The sequence below is a fragment of the Haliotis rubra genome, unplaced genomic scaffold (genome assembly GCF_003918875.1).
Source record: "Haliotis rubra isolate DU_JTF1 unplaced genomic scaffold, ASM391887v1 Scf56, whole genome shotgun sequence".
NCBI lineage: Eukaryota > Metazoa > Mollusca > Gastropoda > Lepetellida > Haliotidae > Haliotis > Haliotis rubra.
This window is the reverse complement of record NW_025767257.1, coordinates 1016975-1042784: the sequence shown is the minus strand read 5'-3', so window position 1 is coordinate 1042784 and position 25810 is coordinate 1016975. Positions and strand designations below refer to the sequence as shown.

General features: G+C 40.1%; 2 protein-coding genes across 2 annotated transcripts in view; one reads left to right on the top strand and one right to left on the bottom strand.

Moving 5' to 3' along the window:
* Positions 1-1287: 1287 nt before the first annotated feature.
* On the top strand, positions 1288-16287 carry LOC124253960 (sodium- and chloride-dependent glycine transporter 1-like). Its single transcript, XM_046687807.1, has 15 exons — positions 1288-1428; positions 2543-2663; positions 3739-3870; positions 4913-5113; positions 5321-5378; positions 5661-5793; positions 6592-6726; positions 8974-9077; positions 10086-10210; positions 11021-11133; positions 12032-12166; positions 12667-12766; positions 13755-13876; positions 14592-14747; positions 15864-16287. The coding sequence occupies exons 1-15, from the start codon at positions 1414-1416 to the stop codon at positions 16047-16049; spliced, it is 1836 nt and encodes a 611-aa protein (XP_046543763.1). The 5' UTR covers positions 1288-1413; the 3' UTR covers positions 16050-16287.
* A 4242-nt stretch (positions 16288-20529) lies between these two features.
* Positions 20530-25810, bottom strand: part of LOC124253958 (probable G-protein coupled receptor 158) — a 104261-nt gene continuing 98980 nt past the window's right edge. The window contains exon 10 of the mRNA XM_046687806.1: positions 20530-25611. Coding sequence (XP_046543762.1) covers positions 25297-25611 — 315 coding nt within the window. The 3' untranslated portion in view covers positions 20530-25296. The remainder of the gene's footprint in view (positions 25612-25810) is intronic.

Here is a 25810-nt window from a genome sequence, read left to right as displayed (position 1 = left end):
TGCTGTAATATTGCTAAACGCGGCGTAAAACCATACTCCCTCACTGGCTCACTCTCTCACTCTGGTGATCAAGTGTAAAGTCAGACTGAAGGTTTCTTTTGTATGTCTCTGAAGGTTTTTTAACAAACAGCTGCAAACCCGTAGCTTTGAAGCTCTGAGACCAGTGTGTCGTTAACAAACGGATGTCTGATTCCAAACGCATACTTCTTTAGAGAACCTTTGAAAGGATGAAGTGGTTGCTTTCGTGCCCCTGGATGGTATGGAATGAAAGTCAAACTAATAACACACTTAAAGACATCCTTCCCTCCTCTACCCATCTCGAGCATCACTTGCATCCTTCACACGTCTATTGGAGTGAGAGGCTGATGATGGTGTCACGGCTTTATGATAATGCAATGTTTATTCCACAACGAGAGACACTAATAGCTGCATTATCGGACCAGCTTGTTATGACTAGTTGTTGTGTCACTATTAACGAATTAAGAAAGAATTTCATTTTTTTTTTGGCCCAGCATACTTATCGTTAACAAAAGTATATATGAAGAAATATTATTATGTACATCCTAACACTCATAGGTTTTTATCGTTTATGAATAATTCCAGTAAAACACATTTAGAAAGTTTGTCCATATATATCCACAAGCTTATATTCTCAGAAAGAATGTACTACTACCCACACATGAATAATTGTATTGTTCTACAGGTCTGTGGTCTTTCAGTATGAAGTAAAGATTGATTGATAAGCATTAAAACACACCCTCACTGACTATTGGTACAGAACAATATTATAAAATGTAATTATCACCATTGTGATTGCACATGTTTGAAGATCAATGAAAATCCTGTTTTAGAATTCGTCCTCAGCAAGTAAGAGGCCACTATCGAGAACGGCTCCCTGACTTGTCTGATGCATATCCAGGTATCCGATAGACCGATGCTCACGATGTCAGTCTGCTTCCTAGTTTGAATTGGATTCGATTATTTACGAATCGCCGCCATTTGGCTTAGAATTCGTTAAATAAATAACGTTTGAATGAGTGCTTGCTCTTTTAACAATATTCTAGCAACATCACGACGGGGGACGCCAGAAATGGGCGTCACACATTGTACCCTGTGGGGAATCGAACCCGGGTCTTCATCGTGACGAGCGAACGTTTCAACCAATTGGCTGCCCCACCTCCCCTGATAAAACGGTTGAACCACTGTTGACAGACTGTCAGATACCTACACGTACACGACCTGCCGGGACGACAGATTATACAACCTTGATAACACGAGCAGCCAGAAACAAGTACAGTCACTACAACAGCATGACGTATTTAAACTGGACTGATAGGATCTAACCTGTCCAATATATCAGCGCCATATATCTGTGTATACCGTGTCTGGACGTTGTGTCATCAAGACGCAGTTATGTCCGATATCAAGGTAATATTACATTTGTCTATGATTGCTGTAACTATCCATGACATGAAACCGGTTTATGAAGCTAAAAACAACCATCGTTGATTTTAATAACCCATACCTCTGAACGGCTACGTATGAACAGAGGTATTCGCTTGTCATGGTTTGTTGTCTATTAAGATGAGTTGGGGTGAGCTTAGATGGAATCTGGTTTAAGGTCGTTCAAGATTTTTCTTTTATAGTTATATGTATCCTTACATATGGATGCATATATGCATATGGGTGTATTGATGTATGTTTTTATTAGACCAGATTAATGTTGGTTTCACAGCGCTAGCCCGCGGAGATACTATGTTGCAGTTTAGCATGCCATTGGGTTCACACATTATGCAAACCCACAGCCGTCCTGTCGTCGTACACATTGTAGGATAATAACAAAACAACAACGAGCGGACGCTTTAACGACTAGGTTACCCAACCGCCCCACACGCCGAATGAAATACCATTCAAACAGACTTGGACACAACTCCATTCAAACTCATGTTCATCAAGTATGTGTGTACTCTAGCATGCACCGATGCATGTTAATCAGGGTGTTAATATTGTGATTTCAATGTTACATTCATTGATTAGGAATGTTTACATGTTTAGTTTAATGGATATCAAAATAAACGAAATCAGAAGCTACACTTCGTATTTTGCCTTCGGTGTTTGTAAAGTGATTCCTGACACCCAGGCTACGCGACAATGTGATAAGGTGGGGACGTAGTTAGAACACTAGGCGTACAGTTTGGCTGACTTGAGAGGGAGAGTCATGGATCTTAAAAACTGTATATCTGGAACAAGTACAAAGTCATCATCATTTCAAGATATGTTTAGGTAAAACCCATGGGTGGGTGAGTGGGTAAGATGAGTGAGTGTTGTTACGCCGTTAGCAATATCATGTCAGTGAGTGAGTATTGTTTTACGCCGCTTTTAGCAATAGCCACTAGGCTACCCCACCGCTCCACTGCAGGGAACGCCAGAAATACACTTCAGGTATTGTACCTATGTTGTAGTCTTAGTCAGGACCTTGATACCTATGAGAACTGGCACTTGAACGTTCCGACAACACTTGAGGACTCTATTTCCATTATAGGAAGCTCCCGACAGGGCCACTTGGGGATCGCAAGTGGAGTTCATACTAACATGCGTAGGATGCGCTGTTGGACTTGGCAATGTGTGGAGGTTTCCGTATCTAGCATATAAGGATGGAGGAGGTATTGTATTGATGTTAATACGTCACTGATTGTGCTTTGTGCTCAGACTTACAGATTAACCATTCTTGTATGACGGTTTTGCTTTACATGAAGTATATGTCCTAGGACGTCTTTATGGAGCTCAAGATTTGTATGTTCTGACAATTTCAAATTTTGAAAAACTTTTTTCTAAAACCCCACAAGCCCTCATCTACTCCCATTATAATATATAATGTGTTTTATAGATGTGTGCTGATACCGTATGCAACTGTAATTCATTTTTGTTGTGTGAATCTTGTCGTTACATATGTGTATGAAAATGAGTGTAAAGGTTCATGGAAGCAATGTAGTGATAAAAGAAAACTTTGTACTTATAATTATGCTGAAATTACATGGTGGATGATGGATTTTAAATTGAGACAGACTGCCTTATTGTTGAGGACGAATATAATTAGTTCTACCTACAATTAAGAAGTAAATGTATTCCACAAAAATACCATCTTCCTGACATTACGTATGTTTATTATGTTATTCATCGAATACTGTATTCATTACTCAAAAGGTAGCTGTCTATACTTACAAAACAATGAGATTACACCCTTTCTATGTAAGATATATATCGTGAATGTTCTCTTTACAATGCATTAAACATCATGTGTTGGGCAATTTCCGGGTGTTATTGAGTATTTGAAGCACGGGAATTCATTAGCTAACGCCGTCGTTTCCAAATTAATTCCCGTGCTTCAAATACTCAATAACACCCCGAAATTGGCCAACATATGATGTTTATCGACATTGTAAACACAGAAGTAAATCAAAAGGTCCACACGCATTTTTCTGTCTGCACTCATTGGCATCGAGTACGGGTACAGCAGTGAAATGTCAACGGCCAGCCGATTTAGGGAATCGAATACCATTCGATCATGTTTTTCAACCAATCAGATTATAGAACACAGTGACTTTTGGTTTACAATTCTGCATAGTTTTGTAGATTGTTGCTGCAGCCTACACTACGGAAAGAATAACAGACTGGGCCTGATCTGTGCACATTATACATTATATACATGCTTTACTAAATGTATATGGACATTTTCAGGTGCTTTTCTACTGCCGTACTTCTTGAGCCTGTTTCTGCTGGGAATTCCGCTGTTTGCACTTGATATCAACCTCGGACAGTTCGCCAGTGTCGGACCACTCAAAATATGGCGCTTGAGTCCTATTTTCAGAGGTTGGTCTGATTTTTGCACGGATGATGCCACAAATGTTTTATCCAAAAGGCGTAATTTGTGTGCAGTAGCAGCGACAGCAGTAGTAGTGGTGGTGGTAGTAGTAGTAGTAGTAGTAGTAGTAGCAGCAGCAGCAGCAGCATCAGTAGTAGTAGCAGCAGCATCAGTAGTAGTAGTAGTAGTAGCAGCATCAGTAGTAGTAGCAGTAGTAGTATTAGTAGTAGCAGCAGCAGTAGTAGGAGCAGTAGTAGTAGTAGCAGCATCAGTAGTAGTAGCAGTAGTAGTAGTATTAGTAGTAGCAGCAGTAGTAGTAGCAGCAGCAATAGTAGTAGCAGCAGTAATAGTAGCAGTAGTAGTAGTATCAGCAGTAGTAGTTATAGTAGAAGTAGTAGTAGCAGTAGCAGTAGTAGTAGTAGTAGTAGTAGTAGCAGTAGTAGTAGTAGTAGTAGTAGTAGTAGTAGTAGTAGCAGTAGTAGTTATAGTAGTAGTAGTAGTAGCAGCAGTAGTATTAGTAGTTGTTGTAGCAGCGGTAGTAGTAGCAGCAGTAGTAGTAGTAGTAGTAGTAGTGATAATAGTAGTAGTAGTAGTAGTAGTAGTAGTAGTAGTAGTAGTAGTAGTAGTAGTAGTAGTAGTGATAGTAGTAGTAGTAGTAGTAGTAGAAGTAGTAGTAGCGGTAGTTTAAGGAAAGGTCTTTGATAACTTACATCTTTTCCTTTCATGTATGACATTCAAGTAAATTTTAGTTAATTAAATATAAGCAGTCGGCAATTTACATAACAATGGACTGGACACCGCATCGGGTATTGAAATACAGATTTTGTTTTATCTTTCACTTGAAGATCAGGTCAGTTTACTTCAGTGCCACATCTTACTGTGTTACATCCCTTAGACGTGTCCGTATCCGATTATCATCAGCTCGAAGGCAGATCCTGGTTATGTACCTTGCTTAGTTAACACCACACCCGTGCTTCAGGAAAAGTATCACGTATCTACGACAAGCGTTACTTATTGCCCTGTCCATAAAACCATTTCTTCCATTAACAGGTCTTGGTATTGCCATGGTAACTGTGACATCATTCATCATGATCTACTACAGTGTTGTCATCGCGCAGTTCATCTACTTCCTGTGTGCGTCGATGGCGTCAGAGCTCCCGTGGAGCACATGTCTTCATGAGTGGAATACCTGTTCCTGTCGCATCGATGCCAACGATACGTCGTACTTGAACAACACCAACATCAACTGCAGTGAGTATGCATGTAGTGAAACCGATACTAGACAATTAGGGCAACTGCTAGTACGTTAACGTTTTCAAAAGCAGGGGTATCGAAAGCATTAACCCAGTAAACGGTTAAGTGTGCCCTTTCCCATCTCCAATGGAGGTAGACGTATTGGGTATTGTCACCATCAGAATATACTTTCATGTTTGTGAAATGCCTGTATTTATACTTCAGGTGATCAGGGTTTTGTTTTCCCAAATGCAACTCGTTCACCCAGTGAAGAGTATTACAAGTGAGTGATGGCTAAAAACCTTGGCATTTCTATCAAACGTTTTCTAGCAAAGTTCTAACACCTACATGATTTGTTGTCCTTAATACTGCAAATATAAAGCGAATCTTACTTTTTATTAAGGATACTTCGACCAAGCCTACTAATTCCAGAAAACAGCTAGATTTAGATTTACTTCAGACCCATATTTAATCCGAAATTCTGCTGAAGTCTGCAACGTTATCCCAAGTCCCAGGGTGTCTGCATGATGTATACAAACGTCATCACTTGTACCCATGTTCGCAGTTTCCATGTTCTGGAGGTGTCGGACGGTATCGGCTCCGTGGGAAAGATGAAGTGGGAGTTAACTCTGTGTAACCTCCTGTCCTGGGCTGTCTGCTGCATCCTCATCATCAAGGGAATCAAGTCACTGGGGAAGGTAACATAGCGTCAACATTAATGTCTGTACAGGAGGAACCCCTTGTCCTTGGCTGTCTGCTGCGTCTTCATCATCATCATCATCATCATCATCATCATCCTCATCATCAAGGGAATCAAGTCACTGGGGAAGGTAACATAGCGTCAACATTAATGTCAGTACAGGAGGTACAAATCACGTCAAAGTAAAATTTATACCTCGTGATATTTTACACTGGAAACTGAAGTTGTTTAAACATCAGTGTAGGGTAAACTCAGAAGACAGTCACATAATTGTCACAAGAACTGACAAAGTTTTCTTGTCAGTACATCACTTGAGCTCCGCACACAGACATAAGCCTTAAGAGGAATGCACGACATTAATCAAAACACCATTGGTTCAGTGAGTGAGTTTGATTAAGTCAATCCGTCAGTATTTTAACCATACTGTGACTTGATCAAGTTATGTAGTAATACGAGAAATTAGGCTAGGTATCGCCAGCAGCGTTGGTAATGTCACCCTACTAAGGACCATGCTATGTTTCGCCACACGATCAGGGGGACAATAATTTTACAATGTATCAACCCCAATCAATCGTACAGCCACTCATAATCATATTCTACCATTACATTTATACATTAACATCATTCATATATTGTATATTATATAACATGAATAATAGATTTATTTCTAAAATATTAATTAACACTACAAAGGTTCTTCGACTATTTCCCACGGAAGTGACTACTGGGTATGAATTATGAAGATGGCCCGCTGTTCTATAAAAATCTATGCAACATGTACATTGTTTCACTACAGGTCATCTACGTCTTCACTGTCCTGCCCTACATTCTACTGACTGTAATGCTTGTTCGGGGCCTGACTTTGGATGGGTACCTGGAGGGCGTCAAGTACTACATCACCCCACAACCAGAAAAACTGTCATCTGCATCTGTAAGTATTATGACGCAGGCCAATGACAGTTTCTTGAAGAACTTGGAATAAGTTAGTAATTAACATGCATAGTGGGTTATACTATTTTAAATAGTTATCTTATATGACACATAAATGAGCCAGTCAATGTACCCCGCTTACAAGCAAGTAACATTTTCTATGTCACCCGCTGGAAATGACGAACTGTGCAATTCGTTTGGTACTTCTTGTTAGTAGTGGTTGGACTATAATTCCGGTACTCCTTATTATGATCCAAAACCCGTGCTTCAAACAGTTTAAAATTAACATTGAGGTGTTAGGTTAGTAAGATAAATACGTTGTTCACTGGTCCCTCGGGGCCCATGGGTTGATGTACCCTCTATGTTTGGTTATGTTCCCTTTCCGCTTCGGGCCCAGGGAACATAAACAAACATGGAGGGTACATCAACCCATGTCCCCCTCGTGACCAGTGGAAAATTTATATTGTAATATTCGGTGAGAAGACAACGATGGCTACTGGCATTTGCCACATTGATGAAACCCGCGGCACAGTGCTAAATAGAGGGATCAGACCTAGCTTTTTGTAGTGTATGATGTGGTCAAGGGACTTTAATATCTGAATTACAGCAGGTCCTTCCGATACCGACTCAACCATATCTTGCACTGAAACATAAACTGTAAATGATTGTTGACAGATATCCTACTGGTAAAGCCCCACCCACCACATCCTCCCCATCGTAACTTTCCCTCAATCAAACCATTCTAATGTTTGTTTAACTTATTTGTCCCCTCAATCAAACCATTCTAATGTTTGTTTAACTTATTTGTCCCCTCAATCAAACCATTCTAATGTTTGTTTAACTTATTTGAGTCACTGTTGTTTCATGCAGCAGTCAGCAATGCCCCCGCTATATCGCGGTCTGGCCTTTGTTAGAGTAAGTGAGTATGGTTTTACGCCGCTTTTAGCAATATTCCAGCAATAGCACGGCGGGGGACACCAGAAATGGGCTTTATAGATTGTATCCATGTGGGGAATCGAAGACTAGTCTTCAGCGTGACGAGCGGATGTTGTAATCATTAGGCTACCCCACCGCCCCTGCCTAAGTTAGAAACGCCCGATGCCGGCGGGAAACACATCCTGACTATCCTGTTTAGAAAAAAACCTGGGACCTATTGTAACCTGGGATGTCCATTCCTGTTTACGCTGTTGGAGTTTCATACACAACTTGGCATGCACAACAATCAAGTATAAAGATCAATTGAATATTATAAGTTGTATGCTTCTCTCGAGGGTAATACTGCTACAAAGAGGCGTACATCAGACAGTATTACCCGAGGGGGAAGTTTAGAACGTATTTATCCTACCGCCATGTTAAATATACACAAGATCTTTTTATTTTATTTTGAGGATCGATAAGCTCGTTACCAACTATATAACACGTAAACAAAATGGCGTCTGCCTCTCGGCACGATTTTTAATATCAGTGAAACATATTCTGACAAGCTTAAAACTGCTATAAAAACGGTTAATTATGTTTAAGTTGATGCAAACGATGCAATGTATAGAATAGTTTAAATAAAACAGTGAAAGTCGGTAAATAAATGTGTACACAAGTGAACTAAAAAAACCAGCTAATCGAACGGTTTTCGAACTCCGTGCACTCCATGCGTCATATTATGACGTCATACGATTGTTAGCGATTCAGCTTCTCGGTGGAGAGTTTTTCGGTGACCCTGGCAGCGGGTAATGTTTTTTCAAGGGGTGACACGGAAACTTGCTAAAGCGTCATTGGCCAATGAAATAAAGTATTTTACATGAAGGTAATATAAACATAGAGATTTTTTCTGGGTTTCATCTTCTTTTTATTGTTTGGTACAACGTTTCAGGGCTTGTTCTGTCCCCATCATCAGGTAGAACTAAAGAGCAGTGTTCTGGCCCCATCATCCGGTAGAACTGTTCTTTAGTTCTACCTGATGATGGGGCCAGAACAAGCCCTGTAACGTTGTACCAAACAATAAAAAGAAGATGAAACCCAGAAAAAGTCTCTTTGTTCTGTTGTCTGATTGCATCTTCTAAAATGCCAATCAAATATCTAAGGTAAGATAAAGCCTTGTACAAAACCGTTATAGCACAGACCTGTAGCACGAGTCACTCTTGTAACAAAAGCGTCCAGGACAACTGGTGCTGTCTGTAGGTACTGACAGTCATGCTGTCCGCTCACTATACCGTCATTGCGTCCTATCATCTCTCTCCATCCTCTACTGAAGGTGTGGGGAGATGCAGCAGTACAGATCTTCTTCTCGACGAGTACCTGCTCCGGATCCCTCATAGCGATGGCTAGTTACAACAAGTTCAATAACAACACCCTCAGGCAAGTGCATTTCAGTAAATACACTATCTGAACTTGCATTCTTAAAAAGGTAAAACAGCTTAATAGATCATTATGCAAAATTATACAGAAAATATGTAATAACAATATTATCAACCAGAAAATAGTTTACATCATTCAACGAACTCTGAAGCACAGACCCTCGTGTCTTTGCGAGGATTATAGATTTTAAAAAAATGTACTGCAGTCTAAGTAAACTTAAGCTCTGTATTATTCGTTATACTGCTATACCGAGCCTAAACAAGGATAATCTGCAGCAGTCTTCTATTCTCCCTGGTCTAACAAACCCTAGTAGAAGGTCGCGTCAGCTAACCTTTGAGCGACCTATGACCGTCCAATCAAACGCGAGACGGCCGAAAGGATTTAACCAATCAGACAACAGCTACTATTTAGGGTGCGGCGGGACTTACAAAATGGATTTTCTCTTCTCCGCTGACACTGATCTCTCAACAAACGAAAATCCGCACAAAACACAGATATTTGACCTGCAGTATATACGCTTAGGGGTTTCTGATGACACGGTTACTATCAGTTCATATTTCCGCAATATGACATTCTGGAATGTTGGCAAAAACGCTATTGTCAGCAACTTTTTTCCCTATGTCTATCACTCGTGCGGAAAATAGCAATCGATATCGTTCGAGAACAAACGTTTTCGAGGTAAAAGTTCAAACGGTATGTGCGAATGCTTCGCGATTTCGTAAGCTGTGTTCTGATTGGTCAAATCAAAAGGTTAGCTGACGCTACTAGGGTTTGTTAGAATCGATATGGCAGTGAAACGAATAACACTGAGCCGAAGTTTACTTAGACTGAAATGTACTGTGAAGCATTTCGAGACGGGGGTCATCTGAAAAATATTTTTTAAATCTTTAATCCTCGCAAAGACATGACGGCCTGTGCTATAAAGGTTCAAAATGATTCTACTTCCGAATCAGATTCTCATTGTTTATCCATCACTTGGAATATTTTCATAAATGTTTGATGTTTCAGGGATGCGATGTTGATACCCCTAATTAACTGCCTTACAAGTTTCTTTGCTGGATTCGCAATATTCTCTGTGCTCGGTTTCATGGCGTACACAAAAAACGTGGACGTTGCGGACGTGACAGCACAAGGTTTGCGATATTACTCGTGACGTCATATAACTAAAACAGAAACTATTACTCGTGACGTCATATAACTAAAACAGAAACTATTACAGCTACAAGGTTTGCGATATTAGACATGACGTCATATAACTAAAACAGAAACTATTACAGCTACAAGGTTTGCGATATTAGACATGACGTCATATAACTAAAACAGAAACTATTACAGCTACAAGGTTTGCGATATTAGACATGACGTCATATAACTAAAACAGATACTATTACAGCTACAAGGTTTGCGATATTAGACATGACGTCATATAACTAAAACAGAAACTATTATAGCTACAAGGTTTGCGATATTATTCCTGACGTCATATAACTAAAGCAGAAACTATTACAGCTACAAGGTTTGCGATACTACTCGTGACGTCATATAACTAAAACAGATACTATTACAGCTACAAGGTTTGCGATATTATTCGTGACGTCATATAACTAAAACAGAAACTATTACAGCTACAAGGTTTGCGATATTACTCGTGACGTCATATAACTAAAACAGAAACTATTACAGCTACAAGGTTTGCGATATTAGACATGACGTCATATAACTAAAACAGAAACTATTACAGCTACAAGGTTTGCGATATTAGACATGACGTCATATAACTAAAACAGAAACTTTTACAGCTACAAAGAGCTAGGGAAATATTGTTTCACATATGCTGAGCGAAAATCGCTAATCAACGTCTTACGTTAATGATCATAGTTCTATCCCTGGGATATGAAGATAACCATCCTTGGAGAAGACATTGACAGAATGACGTGTTTCAGGACCCGGCCTGGTGTTCATTGTGTATCCCGAAGCTCTGTCCAGGATGCCGATTCCACCTCTGTGGTCCATCCTCTTCTTCATCATGTTGATCACACTCGGATGGAGCTCTATGGTATATATACTACCCATCAAAAGTTTAGACTCACTAGTGTAAATGTAGCCACTTACTTGTCCACTGTTCTAAACTAGCTTTTTGCAAAATATTCCATACTGTTTAAAGGTACTGCTTAGTTATGAACTGGTGTATTGTAAAACATATTCGTAACATTGAAAAGATTATTGTCATGAGTTCAGTAAATGATTAAAATCTGTGAAAATTGGCGAATTCTTAACAAAACTTTACACCAAAACGCATCTGTTCACATGCACGACATTTGCTCATGCCTTTCGCAATTTGAAGCATCATCCTTGTGCAATTCATCTGCATAAGGTTTTCAGTTGGTTCCCCCAAGTTGGTGGAGAAATTCATCTTCGATGTAACCACATACATATACATAACATATAGTGAGTGCTTTAAGTGAGTCTAAACTTTTGATGGGTAGTATAGATAGCGAATACTCGGGCTGGTACACTGGTTCTCTTCGGGTAGCATTTCTAGCAAACGTGGGGGTTTTCAATGTCTGACCAGGCTTCGAAAACGAGTAAATGCTGTATCGTATTTCCACATTCAGTCCGTATTTAAATGTAAATGAACGACAGCTTTTCTCTTTTAACTGCTAAATTGGTCAACATCTGGTTGCTCATGAATAAATCCAAGCATGTGAATTTTAACCAAGTTTCTGTACACGTATTAATAAAATGCTACTTCCGTTGTGATAGAACACAACAGGAACAGCAGTTAGCGTTTCTGTGAAAGAATTGGACTGAGTACTGAAAATTCAAGCGTATTGCTACTTGTAAGCAAAACAACTGCAATAACATCGGTACTTATTGACGTGATGCAGATGTGTCAATTTGTGTATTTACCAACATCCTTCAAGGAAGGCAACCACGTGTGTTCTCCTTGACAGATATCTGGAGTAGAGTCCGTCCTTACATCCATCATTGATGTATTCCCTCAACTGGCGAAGGGCAGAAATAACTATCTGTTGCGAATAGGTGCGTGTTTGCTAGGCTTCCTTCTCGGTCTTCCTCAAGTCACACAGGTATGTCTATATACCTAACACAGGTATGTCTATATACCTAACACAGGTATGTCTATATACCTAACACAGGTATGTCTATATACCTAACACAGGTATGACCATGGTCAATAGCAACAATTATCTAATGTCAAATGTGATGCTTACCAATCAGCTGAAAGATATTGTCATAATGTTAACACAGACAAGCGTCCATGGACGTGCATCTGACGACACTGTTATGTTCTTAATGTAATCCGATACTATGGTTTATGTTTGTAACTGTTTATGATTGTTTTATTTGAATAAAGAAAATGATAATGGAATACCAACCAAGACTCACACACATTTACACATTTTGCACTTTATCTGGCTTCGGAGTATCCGTATGTCCTTATATAGATCTGATTTACATCATACATGTATGTAGAACGAAGGTACCAGTGTCAATTTCAGCTGCATATTGTTGCTGGACAGTGCTCGTCCATATGCTAGTGAACCCACCCACTTTTCTTGTCTGACAGGGGGGGAGCTATATCCTGAACCTGATGGATACGTTTGTAGGCGGATTTCCACTCCTCATCATTGGTCTCACAGAAATTGTGGCCGTCATTTTTGTATATGGTAGGTTGTAGATAACGGGTCTTCTACACAATGAATGTAATCTAAACAGTTTTGTGATATAAATATGAGTTTGGATTAACGCTCATGTGAACAGTGTTTCGGTCACGACGAACCACGCTGCAGGCGAAGTCGTTTGTCATTTCAATGAAACCTACTATTTCAGTTTCAACGGGTTTTTTAGGGCAAACCTGGGACATAGTCAGCTGGAATGAGTGTTACCGATAAATGTTAACTTCACGAGACCCTGTGTTTATTGTTACTGTCTAAAACGTTGGCGCTTTCTTCGAGTGTCAAATTAACTAATGTTTTCAAGTAACGGTAATCGACTTACGTCAGTCGGAACATTAAACTCAAACTCTCAGCTTAAAGTCATCTTACAATGAACAATATGTGCAGTATATGCTTATATGAGATATACAGACGTACTCAAAATGAATCTTATGTTACACATGAGAGTCAAATTAAGACTTGCTGACATCCAATTATTTTCAACATACTCTGCTAACACGAAATGCATTTTTCTTCTGTTCCCCGCACGAATTGCCGAGCTGTTACATTACATTTGTGTCTCGAAATTGATGATGCAAGACATCATTTTCTTGATGTTGTTTGATACTTACCGAACGAAATATATTTAAAGGGGCTAGCTCTATGTTTGATTTCTGACGTCTGCTATCTGGGTGCCGAACTGTAAGATAATTTCATTATTAACCGCTCCTTTGACTGACATGGCTAGATATATCCTTTATGTTAGTTATGTTTGCTTTCGGTCTCAGGGAACAAACAAATAGCATTGGACGGCCTCTAATATGCTAATCCCACTGTATAGTGTGGTCCAATAATCATTGTCTATATGTCTTTACCTGACAATGAGGCATAAACTGGTTAAAGGGTAGGCTTGAAAACATTTTAAGTACATGTATATAAATAACTTCCTGTAGTTGTTTTAGGGTAAGACTTCATCTCATTTTCTTCTGAATCTATTCAGGTATTCGCCGATTCAAAGACGATGTTCGGATGATGACTGGGTCCCGTATGAACATTGTGGGAACCATCGTGTACTACTACTTCCTGTTGTGCTGGGGAATTATCTCCCCTGTGCTGCTGGTGGTGAGCGGGCATGTGACGGGATGCGTTTGGGTATCGCTGCGTCAGCAATAATCAAACTACATCACGGTAGCCTGTAAACTGGAAAACCAGTGACTGTAATCTCGGGGAAATCTACAAACGTGTGACACAATGGCACGCCGTCATAGAGCATGACTGCCCGATCCAAGTTAGTCACTTCTTCAGTGACGTGAACCTGTTCGATCGGATAATGATGATCAAAAGCATCTGTTATTCAGAAGAAACATTTTTGTCGATTAATTCTCAGTCATCATAGTACTAGTATTTGTTAAAATATTACAATTGTATATGATAATATCATGTAATGGAAGCAAAGGACACTGAGAGACTGACCGATGAACAGTATGCATCAGTGAAAATGTTTGTTTTATCCGGACAGATAAATATTAGATCAGAGACCAGTCAGACGGAGGTGTTAGACACCGTATAATGCTAACTTAACGTACAGGTCTAGAGAATTAGATCCACGACCTGTGGTCCTTAGAAACAAAGGGGACACTTTCACAAGCACGGACAAGTCATGCCAAACTGATCCGTAGAATACAACCCCAAACCGTCTGTTTTGTAGTTCATAATAGTGTACACATAGTTTGATTGTCTCTACATCCACAGTGTGAAAGTAACCAATACAACAGCTGCGCCACAAACCAGATTCACTGGCTGTATATTTTCACAGTATATGTATGCATATTTTCAGGTTGTCATAGTCTTCAAGAGCATGCAGTACACCCCCATTACTGGCCCCGGGTATCCCGAGTGGTCTGAAGCCCTGGGGTGGCTGATAGTGGCGGCTATCCTCATCTCCATACCGGCGTGGTACTGTGGCTATTTCTGCTACAAGGGAGGGTTCGAGGTACGTCAGATTTAAGAGTTTGATTAATGTAAGGCCGCTGTGAACACTGTGGCAGTTTTATAACGGCATGTCTGGTTTTACAAGTTTTCAAATTTTTGGTGATACCCACGTCACCGTACACAGCATCAGATGTAGGGCGAATCTGTGTTTTGGTTTCACCTAAGGGACACATATCTGCACAGACTACTGCCAGCCGTACCACGATAATTAAAAATACAGAATGAGCATTGACAGAACAGTGTGGTGAACAGAATTCTGTATAGCTCTGTACATCATGGGTAAGGGTAACGTCACGGTAGCGTGTCGTTGTTGACGTCGTCTAGATCCTAAAACTACCTGTAAAAAAGGAATAAACAATCTCATAGCTCGCGAGGTCGAATCTCACTAAAACTTGTTGTCTCAGTGACATGTGGCCTGGGATAGAGATAGTCCTCAAGAGAAAGCATTTTTGAAACTCTCCAGTCAGCATGGTTCCCACCATAGGACACATTGTAGGTGGATAGGGGAATACATCATTTTTGTCCAGAATCACTATGACGCAAAATGCATTACTTTTCAGAACTGTAAAGGAAACTAGGGGTCGTCTTCTAGTTGTGTTTTTGTATGTCATTGAATGCTCATTCAATAGACATGTACATATTTTCAGTTGATTTCACTCATGTATGGGAGAATATCCGTACGCTCAACGGTCTTAACAATCTCCCCGTGCGAAAATAATAGCAGCATTGGGGACTCTCTCCATCCTAAAACAAAGTTCGATCAAGTGAATTCTGTTGATTGTGATATGTTCTAGTTGTCCATAGACATGGCAAACTATGGCGCTGAAACTCACCAATATATAAACGTGCAAAATGTGTGTATTTGCACGAACATCATCATAATTTTCAGCGAACGTGTTTTGATTAGGCAGGACTATTTATGGTACATAATTCCCGTTGTATCTTCACCCTAGAATGTCACAAAGGTTATTTTACAAAAGTCATGGTACTATGGAAGGGTAATCTTTCGAGGAATAGTATTGGACGATTTGATACCTATCCTAAACCAATGATTGTCAGAAATCTGCATCTGTCGTACTGTCACTACGGTCCGCATAACTTTAAATATTTATTGTAGGTATGGTGGAATCTCAATAGGCCACTTGAGAATTGGGGCCCCAAGCGGGATGAAAACAAACATGGGCGCTATTCCTCCCAGTTAGGAATGCCTCTACCAACACTGGAGAATGCATGTGTGGGTTCAGGCGAAAAGGGCGGTGGCTTCATCAATGGTGGCTATGAAGAAGCGAAAAGCAAATTTTAGAAACATCGACACAAGGACATGATGTACATGACACACACAAGGCCGTCGTGTACATGGTCATCATCTGTTCATCCACTGTACGTCTAAAACGTCATTCAGAGATAAAAAATTGTTGTCTACAGCATTTCATTGACTGCAAGATAACCCCAAAGCCATTGATCTACATGATGAAAAACCAGGCCCTTCAGTAAGTTGCTTACATAAGTTACACCAGATTTATAAACATCCTTGGTCTCAATGCATGTGTGTTTTTTCTTCAAATTATAACGAGCCATGCACTTGTCTTCACACTTGGTGCTACTGGCGTTGTATCGAATTTTCCGATCCCAACGACACTAACCTGAATATAACTTGCTTTTGTCCGTTGTATATCCCAGCGGTATGTAAATAGTTGATTCTGGATCAGATCTGGACAATCCCGTGGTTCATCTTTGAGCACATATCCACCCGATTCGGATACGATGACATGCAATCAAACCAGTCACCAAGCCTGGGTCCCGTTTCATAAAGCGATCTCAGTGATATGACGGTCGTCACTGTACGTTAAAGTATAGGGGTCACGAGAGTCGTAGCGCTACGTTAAAGTATAGGGGTTACAAGAGTCGTAGCGCTACGTTAAAGTATAGGGGTTACGAGAGTCGTAGCGCTACGTTAAAGTATAGGGGTTACGAGAGTCGTAGCGCTACGTTAAAGTATAGGGGTCACGAGAGTCGTAGCGCTACGTTAAAGTATAGGGGTTACGAGAGTCGTAGCGCTACGTTAAAGTATAGGGGTTACGAGAGTCGTAGCGCTACGTTAAAGTATAGGGGTCACGAGAGTCGTAGCGCTACGTTAAAGTATAGGGTCACGAGAGTCGTAGCGCTACGTTAAAGTATAGGGGTTACGAGAGTCGTAGCGCTACGTTAAAGTATAGGGGTCACGAGAGTCGTAGCGCTACGTTAAAGTATAGGGGTTACGAGAGTCGTAGCGCTACGTTAAAATATAGGGGTCACGAGAGTCGTAGCGCTACGTTAAAGTATAGGGGTTACGAGAGTCGTAGCGCTACGTTAAAGTATAGGGGTCACGAGAGTCGTAGCGCTACGTTAAAGTATAGGGGTTACGGGAGTCGTAGCGCTACGATTGCTTTGTGAACCGCAGCCCTGGCTGCCATCAAGTTAGCCTACACTCAAGACGAGGACAGACTGCTGGGGACCTATATCATTACCCGGACCTGCACGGGGGCGGCAATTACATTCAAACTGTTATACAGTCAAACCCCGCTGTGTCGAATTACGGTTGTGTCGATGTTGGGTCCCTGCATAGTCGGTATTTTGTCCGCCATACAGCTGGAATATTGCTGAGTGTTGCGTAAAACTAAACTCACTCACTCACTCTGTATTTTGTCATCATCTTCTGTTTGTGTCGCATCTTAGATAACTCGAAGTATCTTCGTAGGTCCTTTCAACTTCGACACTAAAGTGTTTGACGGTAAATTGTCCACTTCGTGAAATATTTATATATGTTTTCATTTGTTAGATGCTTTTCTGTTTGTGTCGCATCATGTAAAATCTTCGTAGGTCGCTTGTTACGATTGTGCTCAAAGAAAAATGTTTTCACATGTTCTTGTTAGTTTGTGTTCTGTTTGTGTCGCATCTTAGATAACTCGAAGTATCTTCGTAGGTCCTTTCAACTTCGACACTAAAGTGTTTGACGGTAAATTGTCCATTTCGTGAAATATTTATATATCTTATTTATCTTCGTAGATGTTTTCAAATTGTCCATTTCGTGAAATATTTATATATATTTGTAGATGTTTTCACATGTAAAAACGCTTGTTAGATTGCTCAAAGAAAAAAACGTGTTCTGTTTGTGTCGCATCTTAGATAACTCGAAGTATCTTCGTAGGTCCTTTCAACTTCGACACTAAAGTGTTTGACGGTAAATTGTCCATTTCGTGAAATATTTATATATATTTGTAGATGTTTTCACATGTAAAAACGCTTGTTAGATTGCTCAAAGAAAAAACATATGGGAGTAATTTTGACGTTAGTCCTTCATTACTCCACGTCGTTAATCATATATTTGTCATAGTAAAACCAAAGTGATTCCATATTGAAACAGCTCCTGGAAACTTGAATAAACCTATTGAACAATGCTCCTCGTCGTGTTAGACGTTTTTTACAGATGACGAATATTTCAATACACGATGTTTCCGTTGAACTAACTGCACGTAAGGTTTATATACCAACTTCATATCTAGCATATTGTTCATGCTGTAACTAAATAACATTTGCCACATCTATCGGTATCTCCAACACTTTATTAAACCCCAGTTGTCTCCCTTCCCTATAATTGACAGTACACATAAAACAAACCGCACAAATAAAATCCCAGGTGTGTTAGATGGAGTTGTCGCCCTTTCATCGACGGTCGTTTTGAAACTAGCCAGTGTGCTACCGTTTCTCAGGGTTAGGACAGGCAGCGGCACATTCTTGGTATGTATCGTCAGTTTCCTATGGCTGAAATAATAGGCGTGACACCCAGCAGTATATACTAGCTACAATTAGGTGATAATGTTGCCTAAGTATTATATGTAACACCTTCAAGTCTGATTTTAAAACTTAACCCCGAAGTGGGGCCAAACTTACAATGGCATGTTGTTGAAAGTTGTACTCTTCCGGTTACGCCATTATTCATGAGACACAAGCAGGAAGTAGATCCAATTATTCCACCGCTGGTCGCTCCATGCAATGATACAGAAATACGCTTGTTAACTTGTTAAGAGAAAGGAGGCTGTGTGATGTGTAAGAAATGGATTGTCTAATTACTCGTCAAGGCTGCATGTTGAGTCTGTTTATTACCTTTATCTGTTTATTGTCTTTATCAATCAACTTAACATGATGGAAGACTGTGGTAGACAAGATATATATGCATCTCCTGGTGTAAATAATATATTTGCTATCATGTTTGCTGATGTTTCAGCAGTTGCTGATACTAGAGTACAGTTGCATTCTGTTGGAATGTTTCTATAAATCAGCTGGTATGAAAGTAAATGTGGAGAAGACGAAGGTTATGTTGTTCCGTTACACCGCGACACTGCGGTAAGTGGTATTTCTAGGACCAGAAGCTTGAGGTTGTGTCACTATGTAGATATGTTTAGTATTTACACTCAGAAAGGACTAAAGCACAAGCCTGCCTTGCATTAACAGCACATATAGACCTGGTGGTAATATACAGATATCAAAAGAGAGTAGTTAATATTAACGGCGCTGATCTCGGGATTATTTTATTGAAGAGTTACACATTTGCTGTGCTATGGGTCAGAGTGAGTGAGTATGGTTTTACGCCACTTTTAACAATATTCCAGCACTAACATGGCGGGGCACACCAGAAATGGGCTTCACACATTGTACCCATGTGGAGAATCGAACCCGGGTCTTCAGCGTGATGTGCAAACTCCTTAAATACGGGGCTACCCTACAGCCCCTCTATGGGTCAGGATTTGGCGAACAAATACTGTGAAACTGCTGAAAATGTTTAGACAAAAATGTTAAAATATTTTCTGAAGGTCACTGAAAGGGCTGTTAACCGAAGTAACCCACTAAAAAGGGATGTTAACCTAAGTAACCCAATGAAAGGGTTGTTAACCTAAAGTAGCCAACTGTACGTCTTGTTAGGGCGGTGGGGTTGCCCAGTGGTTGAAGCGTTGACTAGTCACGCCGAAGACCCGGGTTCGAATCCCCACATGGGTACAATGTGTGAAGCCCATTCCTGGTGTCCCCCGCCGTGATATTGCTGGAATATTGCTAAAAGCGGCGTAAAACTAAACTCAGTCAGTCAGTACGTCTTCTTAACCAAAAGAAGCCAACTGAATGTCATGTTAACCAACAGTAGCCAACTTAAAGTGTTGTTCGTGAGTTCACGCCTGGTAGCGACGCCAGGTGCAGAAAGAAAAGTTCATCTGTTCGCGGTCCTGTACTGACATACGAGAGACTCATTATTGAACGCTAATAATGCCATGTTCCATTCTACTTGTAAAACCCAAGCGTTATAGTGGATTTGTAATGTCATCCCTACACATAGGAATGGCATGTCAGTCTGTCTATGATCGATTGTTGTATTGTCTGGTAATGTATTGGCACTAAGCTCACACTGTCTGCAGCACGATGTCGATCTACCGGCTCTCCGAGGTGCACCAACTTATTATACAGCTACCGGGAGCTGTGGGTAGTCTAGTGGTTACAGCGTTTGCTCGTCACGCCGAAGATCCGTGTTCGATTCACCACATGGGTACAATGTGTGAAGCCCATTTCTGATGTCCGGCGCCATGATCGATATTGCTGGAATGTTGCGGTGTAAAACCACACTAACTCACTCACTTCACTTACTCATTTATACAGCTGTCACTCTTTATGTGAAATGTATGATCACAGAAAGGTAAGCCAACATCTCGAGTCAGTGGATCATGAAAACGTGATCGTGACTAAATACTGAACAAGGGTGACAATTTACAATTTTATTACAAATCGTTACATATTCTCCTTGCATGGCTACATACTGTGCAATAGTTAGAACAGTTTTGCAATGGCATGAAAATGAAACGTTAACAGATCTAGCTGGCGATTCTAATTGGCTCGTGACCATTTTGGCAGGTCACGTGATTCGTCATCGTTGTAATGTACCGGTGTGTAGGAAATTTCAACCCCGGCTGACAAAATGTCCTGGACAAAATAATTTATGGCTGAAAATGCACAAGCTATGCCATGTCGCTGACACCTTGAAAGAATGAAATCTAATGACACTCAAGAAAGGAACATGTTATTTACACAGATTGAAGAAGCATACAACCTCTCGATGATAAATCACGTGATAAGCACGACCAGAACTTCATGAGATATACTGGATAAGGGCAGGTAAGCGAGACAGCACAGCCCCCATCAGAAAAATCATCAAAGTCCGGTTATTACCCGCGTATCTAATTTGATTGATTGCAATACCATGTGTGGCGTTTACACTGAAACTAGGTTATCTGTATGAAATTGACAACTTTTGGCATCTGACGATGAGTTTTCTGTTTTCAAAAATATTTTTGCTCATCTTTTTTATATTTTGGCATTATTTATCTAAAATAAGACGAAAATATGAATATATCACGATGTTATGAGTGTGCTGGTATGAAATATTTCTAATTTTGTGCCATATCATTCAGAATATATACGCCGTATGTTATAGTTTCAAAAGTAAACTTTCGGAGTTATCGCCCGTGTCGTCCCGTCCTAATTGTCCACCAACTGGAGCCCTCCTTGGACTTGTATTACATCAATATCTTCCTAGGAATTAGGAACCATAGTAAAGTCTTAAAAGAAAAACAAAACAGATAACATTATCCAATAAATAGATTCATGAATAAGTTCAATAAACTATTTCAAATTCAACTAAATACATACGAATATAAATAAAATAAAATCATATTCACGTGGCTGAGCATATAGATCAGCTTTGGACAAATAGTCTAGAATAACTGTGAAAGACCTTAGAAATGATTATGTACAACATCTGCCGTATGTAAACCCTCAGAGATTTCGGGATCCAAATTTTATTTCGCAAACAACAGCTATTTAAAACGTCGTATGGGTCTGTCATTTTGTAAACGGGACACCAGCGCGGCTCCATCTCTGGCAAGACGTAAACCAGTGAAGGAGATGTGGAATTAAATCATCATTCAACGCTGAACCAGCGAATACTTATGTCTGAAGATCAACGCATATACTAGAGATAGTTGAATATGAAATATGTATCTTTTCATTTTTCCAGATACACTGATTATAGAGCTGGAGTTTAGAATGATTGGCGACGCGATGTAAATGCATTATTTCCTTTTTGAAAACTTATCGCAGAACCTATGGAACTCGAAATAAACACCACAAAAGCGCGACATTCAATGATGTACTCACCACAGTAATAATGCTTGTATTCTATGCAGTGAAATGTTATCCTTGCTTGCAACGTTAACACAGATGAACATGGTATACACAATCTCAATATAATAGACTTGTTTATGGTTTTCTATGAAATGAAAACGACAGTCAGTAGGGTCCGTTGTTAAAATCACACGTACGATAAGAATTGCATTAAACCTTTCTTTTTGGACCCTGCGAAAACTACAGCTATTTACAGGAAAATAAAGGCATTGATATACACTCACTAGATACGTTAGCTAGAAAGGCTAGATAATTCAGTTTCAAATTATGGTTTCAGTAGTATGTACATAGGTAATAATATTTCTCTTAGAATTTACATGGTCATTAAAAGGATGTCCGAGGAGTACTTTCGTATGATGGGAACTTTATAAAATCACCATGACAACAAGATGAGGATAAAAACAACACCGAGACCATAAACAAACAGGAGTCAACAGATGTCAATACATTATCAGAAGTCAAGACAATATATACACATTTCGCGGCTGGTATTCGAGACAGCTCAGCCCGGAACCTGGATATACTATGTTGAATTCAGGCTTAACCTTCCTCGACGGCAGAATGACTCTCTTGACATAAGGTTCAAACTGGTCTCCTGTCTACAAAGGTTTAGCACAAGGCTCGCTGCGGGTAGAAACAGGAGTTACCAGTCGACAGTGTCGCGTAACCAAAATTATTACCCATGACCAGACTAAACAATGTTATCCTTCCCCAAAATTCCACGCGTGGGTCACAATTAATATACCTGTTTGGGGCTAATGACAATTTGTAACTGGGTCACATTTTAGTGTATATTCGTGTTATTTGGAGTCTGTAGACGTACCTGCACCAGATGCATGCGTACGCTCTGTTTCGATCTGCGCTGACTAGCGCGACAGCACTGCCCCAACCATGTCTAACACTATAAATCTATAGTATCACACCACAGCCATGTTCCAAGTCAGAAGAATCAAACCAAGATCGTTTTCTTGCTCATGAGCAGAATTTGACCATGCTAAAGGTGCACGATCTGGGCTGATTATAAAGGCGACTTTGCCCTGAACATGGGTCCACCAGTAACGTGACATGACAACCTCACCCACATGGAGGTTGTCGTTCCCTCTCGGGTCCAACGTGTATCCGAGGTTGTTCCCTTTGATAATTAACATGTTGAAAGCATTAAGGATCGCACAAGGATTGTCATTTTCATCCGAATTCCATTGTCTTTAATGGAATGTAGGCTACCCAAAGTATCATCTCCTGTGTTAACCACATATGTATTTCCAGTCACAGAAATAGAACTAAAATGTGACAAAGTTTCCAGCTTGTCATGAGATGGGGCTTATTTGGGATACAGCGTGGCCCCTACCATGGATACCAACATCTCAACACGATCGGGACAACGGAACAGTTTCCCGTCACCAAAGAGTCGTGTTATCATATTCAATACCTCAGACACTACATGTCGTCAAGTCAAAACACGTTTCGATTTGCTTAGGAGTAGGGACCATAGCTCATTCTAAAAACAACAGAAATGGTAAATGAAGATACAAAATACACCTCCAGGGCTGGTAAGTGAGACAGCATGGCCCTGAAGGTAATGATGTGTCTACAAATTACAATTTCTGGCATATATTAATGACACGTAATTTCGTTCAGGGCTGGTAAGTGAGACAGCATGGCCCCATACGAAAGAACCTGTCACCAAAATGCTTGTCAATCATGTACGAAGTTCACGATACATAATGCCCATCCAGGGCTAGTAAACGAGACAGCATAGCCCTGAAAGAGAATTTTTTTCGCAAATTCTTTCTTTACAAAAGTTCCTGATACATGGTCTCACTCTGGGCATGTAAGTGAGACAGCAAAGCCCAGAACAAGAACATGTATCCTGAAATCTGTTATAGCCCCTACTCGTATCAAAACCTATAAAACATCAAAATGCTTCAGGGTTTAGGATGAGACAGCATAACCCTGAAGGAGATGTTTCAGTTCATCGGCCTCTGACATATTCGTACCTGTCGATTGAGCACAAAAGCACACATATGTCTATATATAACAACTTGTCATGGGTGATTCACGATCCAAGTTTGTCATCATACGACTGTTGGACAAGAAAATATGAGAAACGAAATATAAAAAGAAGAACGATACTAGATATATCAGTTTGAATGGAAATGGTTACGTAACAATCATGGATACGTAAGTAAATACGCCCTTTTCCCATAAGAAAGGGTATATTTATTTACCGCACAAAATGTTCCTCTTTTCATAATTCAACGTTGATGGTATGGACATAAACAAACACATTGGAGGACAAACTAGACCAACTAAATTTTGGCACATTTAGCACGTTTAGGAACCACTACGAACTTACACGGCATGACGGACAATTCCAGTTACGTGTACATGTTTGGGGCTAGTAAGCAAAACAACACATCCCTTATCGTGAGTGGGTATAACCCACCAGCTCGGCCAAGACCAGCAGTAATATGGATAGCATTAAATCATTATACATGAGTATATGAAACTATCAAAGCGATGTAATGAAGTTTTGGTACTAGACCTCATTTTCTGACAAGGTCATTTGGGATGAAATATGCAATGAAGGAAGTATAATGGTCATTTTCAGAATATAGTAAAATACCCACACACCGTAACATATTGTGACAATCATGTTTTACATTTCACTGCGCTACATATGAAACATAGCAATCTAACAATACAACAAGGTAAATGAACACCTCCAATATGCTTCTTTATGTATAAACATTACAATAACAAGTACAGTTCCAAACAGCAAACATCGCCATTTTGATGCAACAAAGTTGAAATGGCATGAAATGGCGAATGGTTAAGAGAAGGCTTCGTTTTCAGTCAACAAATTTCGGTTTAGATGAAACCCTGGGGCAATTTCACTCTCGTGTCTTCTCAACAATATTTACGTGATGAGGCCTGATTTTTAAAAATCTTATGGGGCATACGCCCATGTGTCTGCGAGACTGCCCTCTCGTCACGAGGCCATCATCCAGAAGTATACAGTACAGTTAAGTATCATCATCTAAACGAAAAAGAACGACAAATATATTCCACATGACAACAGTGGAATTACAAGTAATGTAATACCCAATCCCATATCTCCAGAAATCTTCAATAATGGGAAATTCATATGATACGGAATTCCCGTGTTCTTCCGATTGTTGGCAGTTTTAAAATCACGTCAACATTCCCAACAAGGAAATATTCGGCAAGACGAAATTTCCCGAGTATTCCGGCAAGTTCCGATGCACAGATCCGAGTATTCATGCTTACTTATGTCCAGGTTTAAAAGATACGGAAGGGCCCGATCTTCCTTCATGACTGTCTTCACCGCGACTTCTTTCCTCCATCGTCAATGCCATAGCCTCGGCACTGTTCGTAGACTCTTCGGGAGTTTTCGACATCTCATGCTCGTGCTCCGAATGATCGTGATGATGGCGATGCTTGTGATGAAACGCTTGAAGAGAAAAACGACGATGCGTCTGTTTCCTTCCCCCTCTTCTCTTAGAAATGTGTGGGTTGTCCTTCCGCATGGCTTTAGTTTTGTATATTTGAAGTTGTGTATATAACCGTTTGAGTTCCGCCTAAAAATAGAAAGCCATATTCAATATAATGCAATCACTGCTATCAGGTTATCAATAGCTATTTTACCATGTTATTGGATATTCTGATTGCTTGAGAAGCTATTTTAGCCCGTGAAGATTGGTTCCTATACATTTTCCAGCACTGGATGTTGAGAAATCGTCCCGCACCAAGTATCTTGCATCACGTATGTGTTCAGAT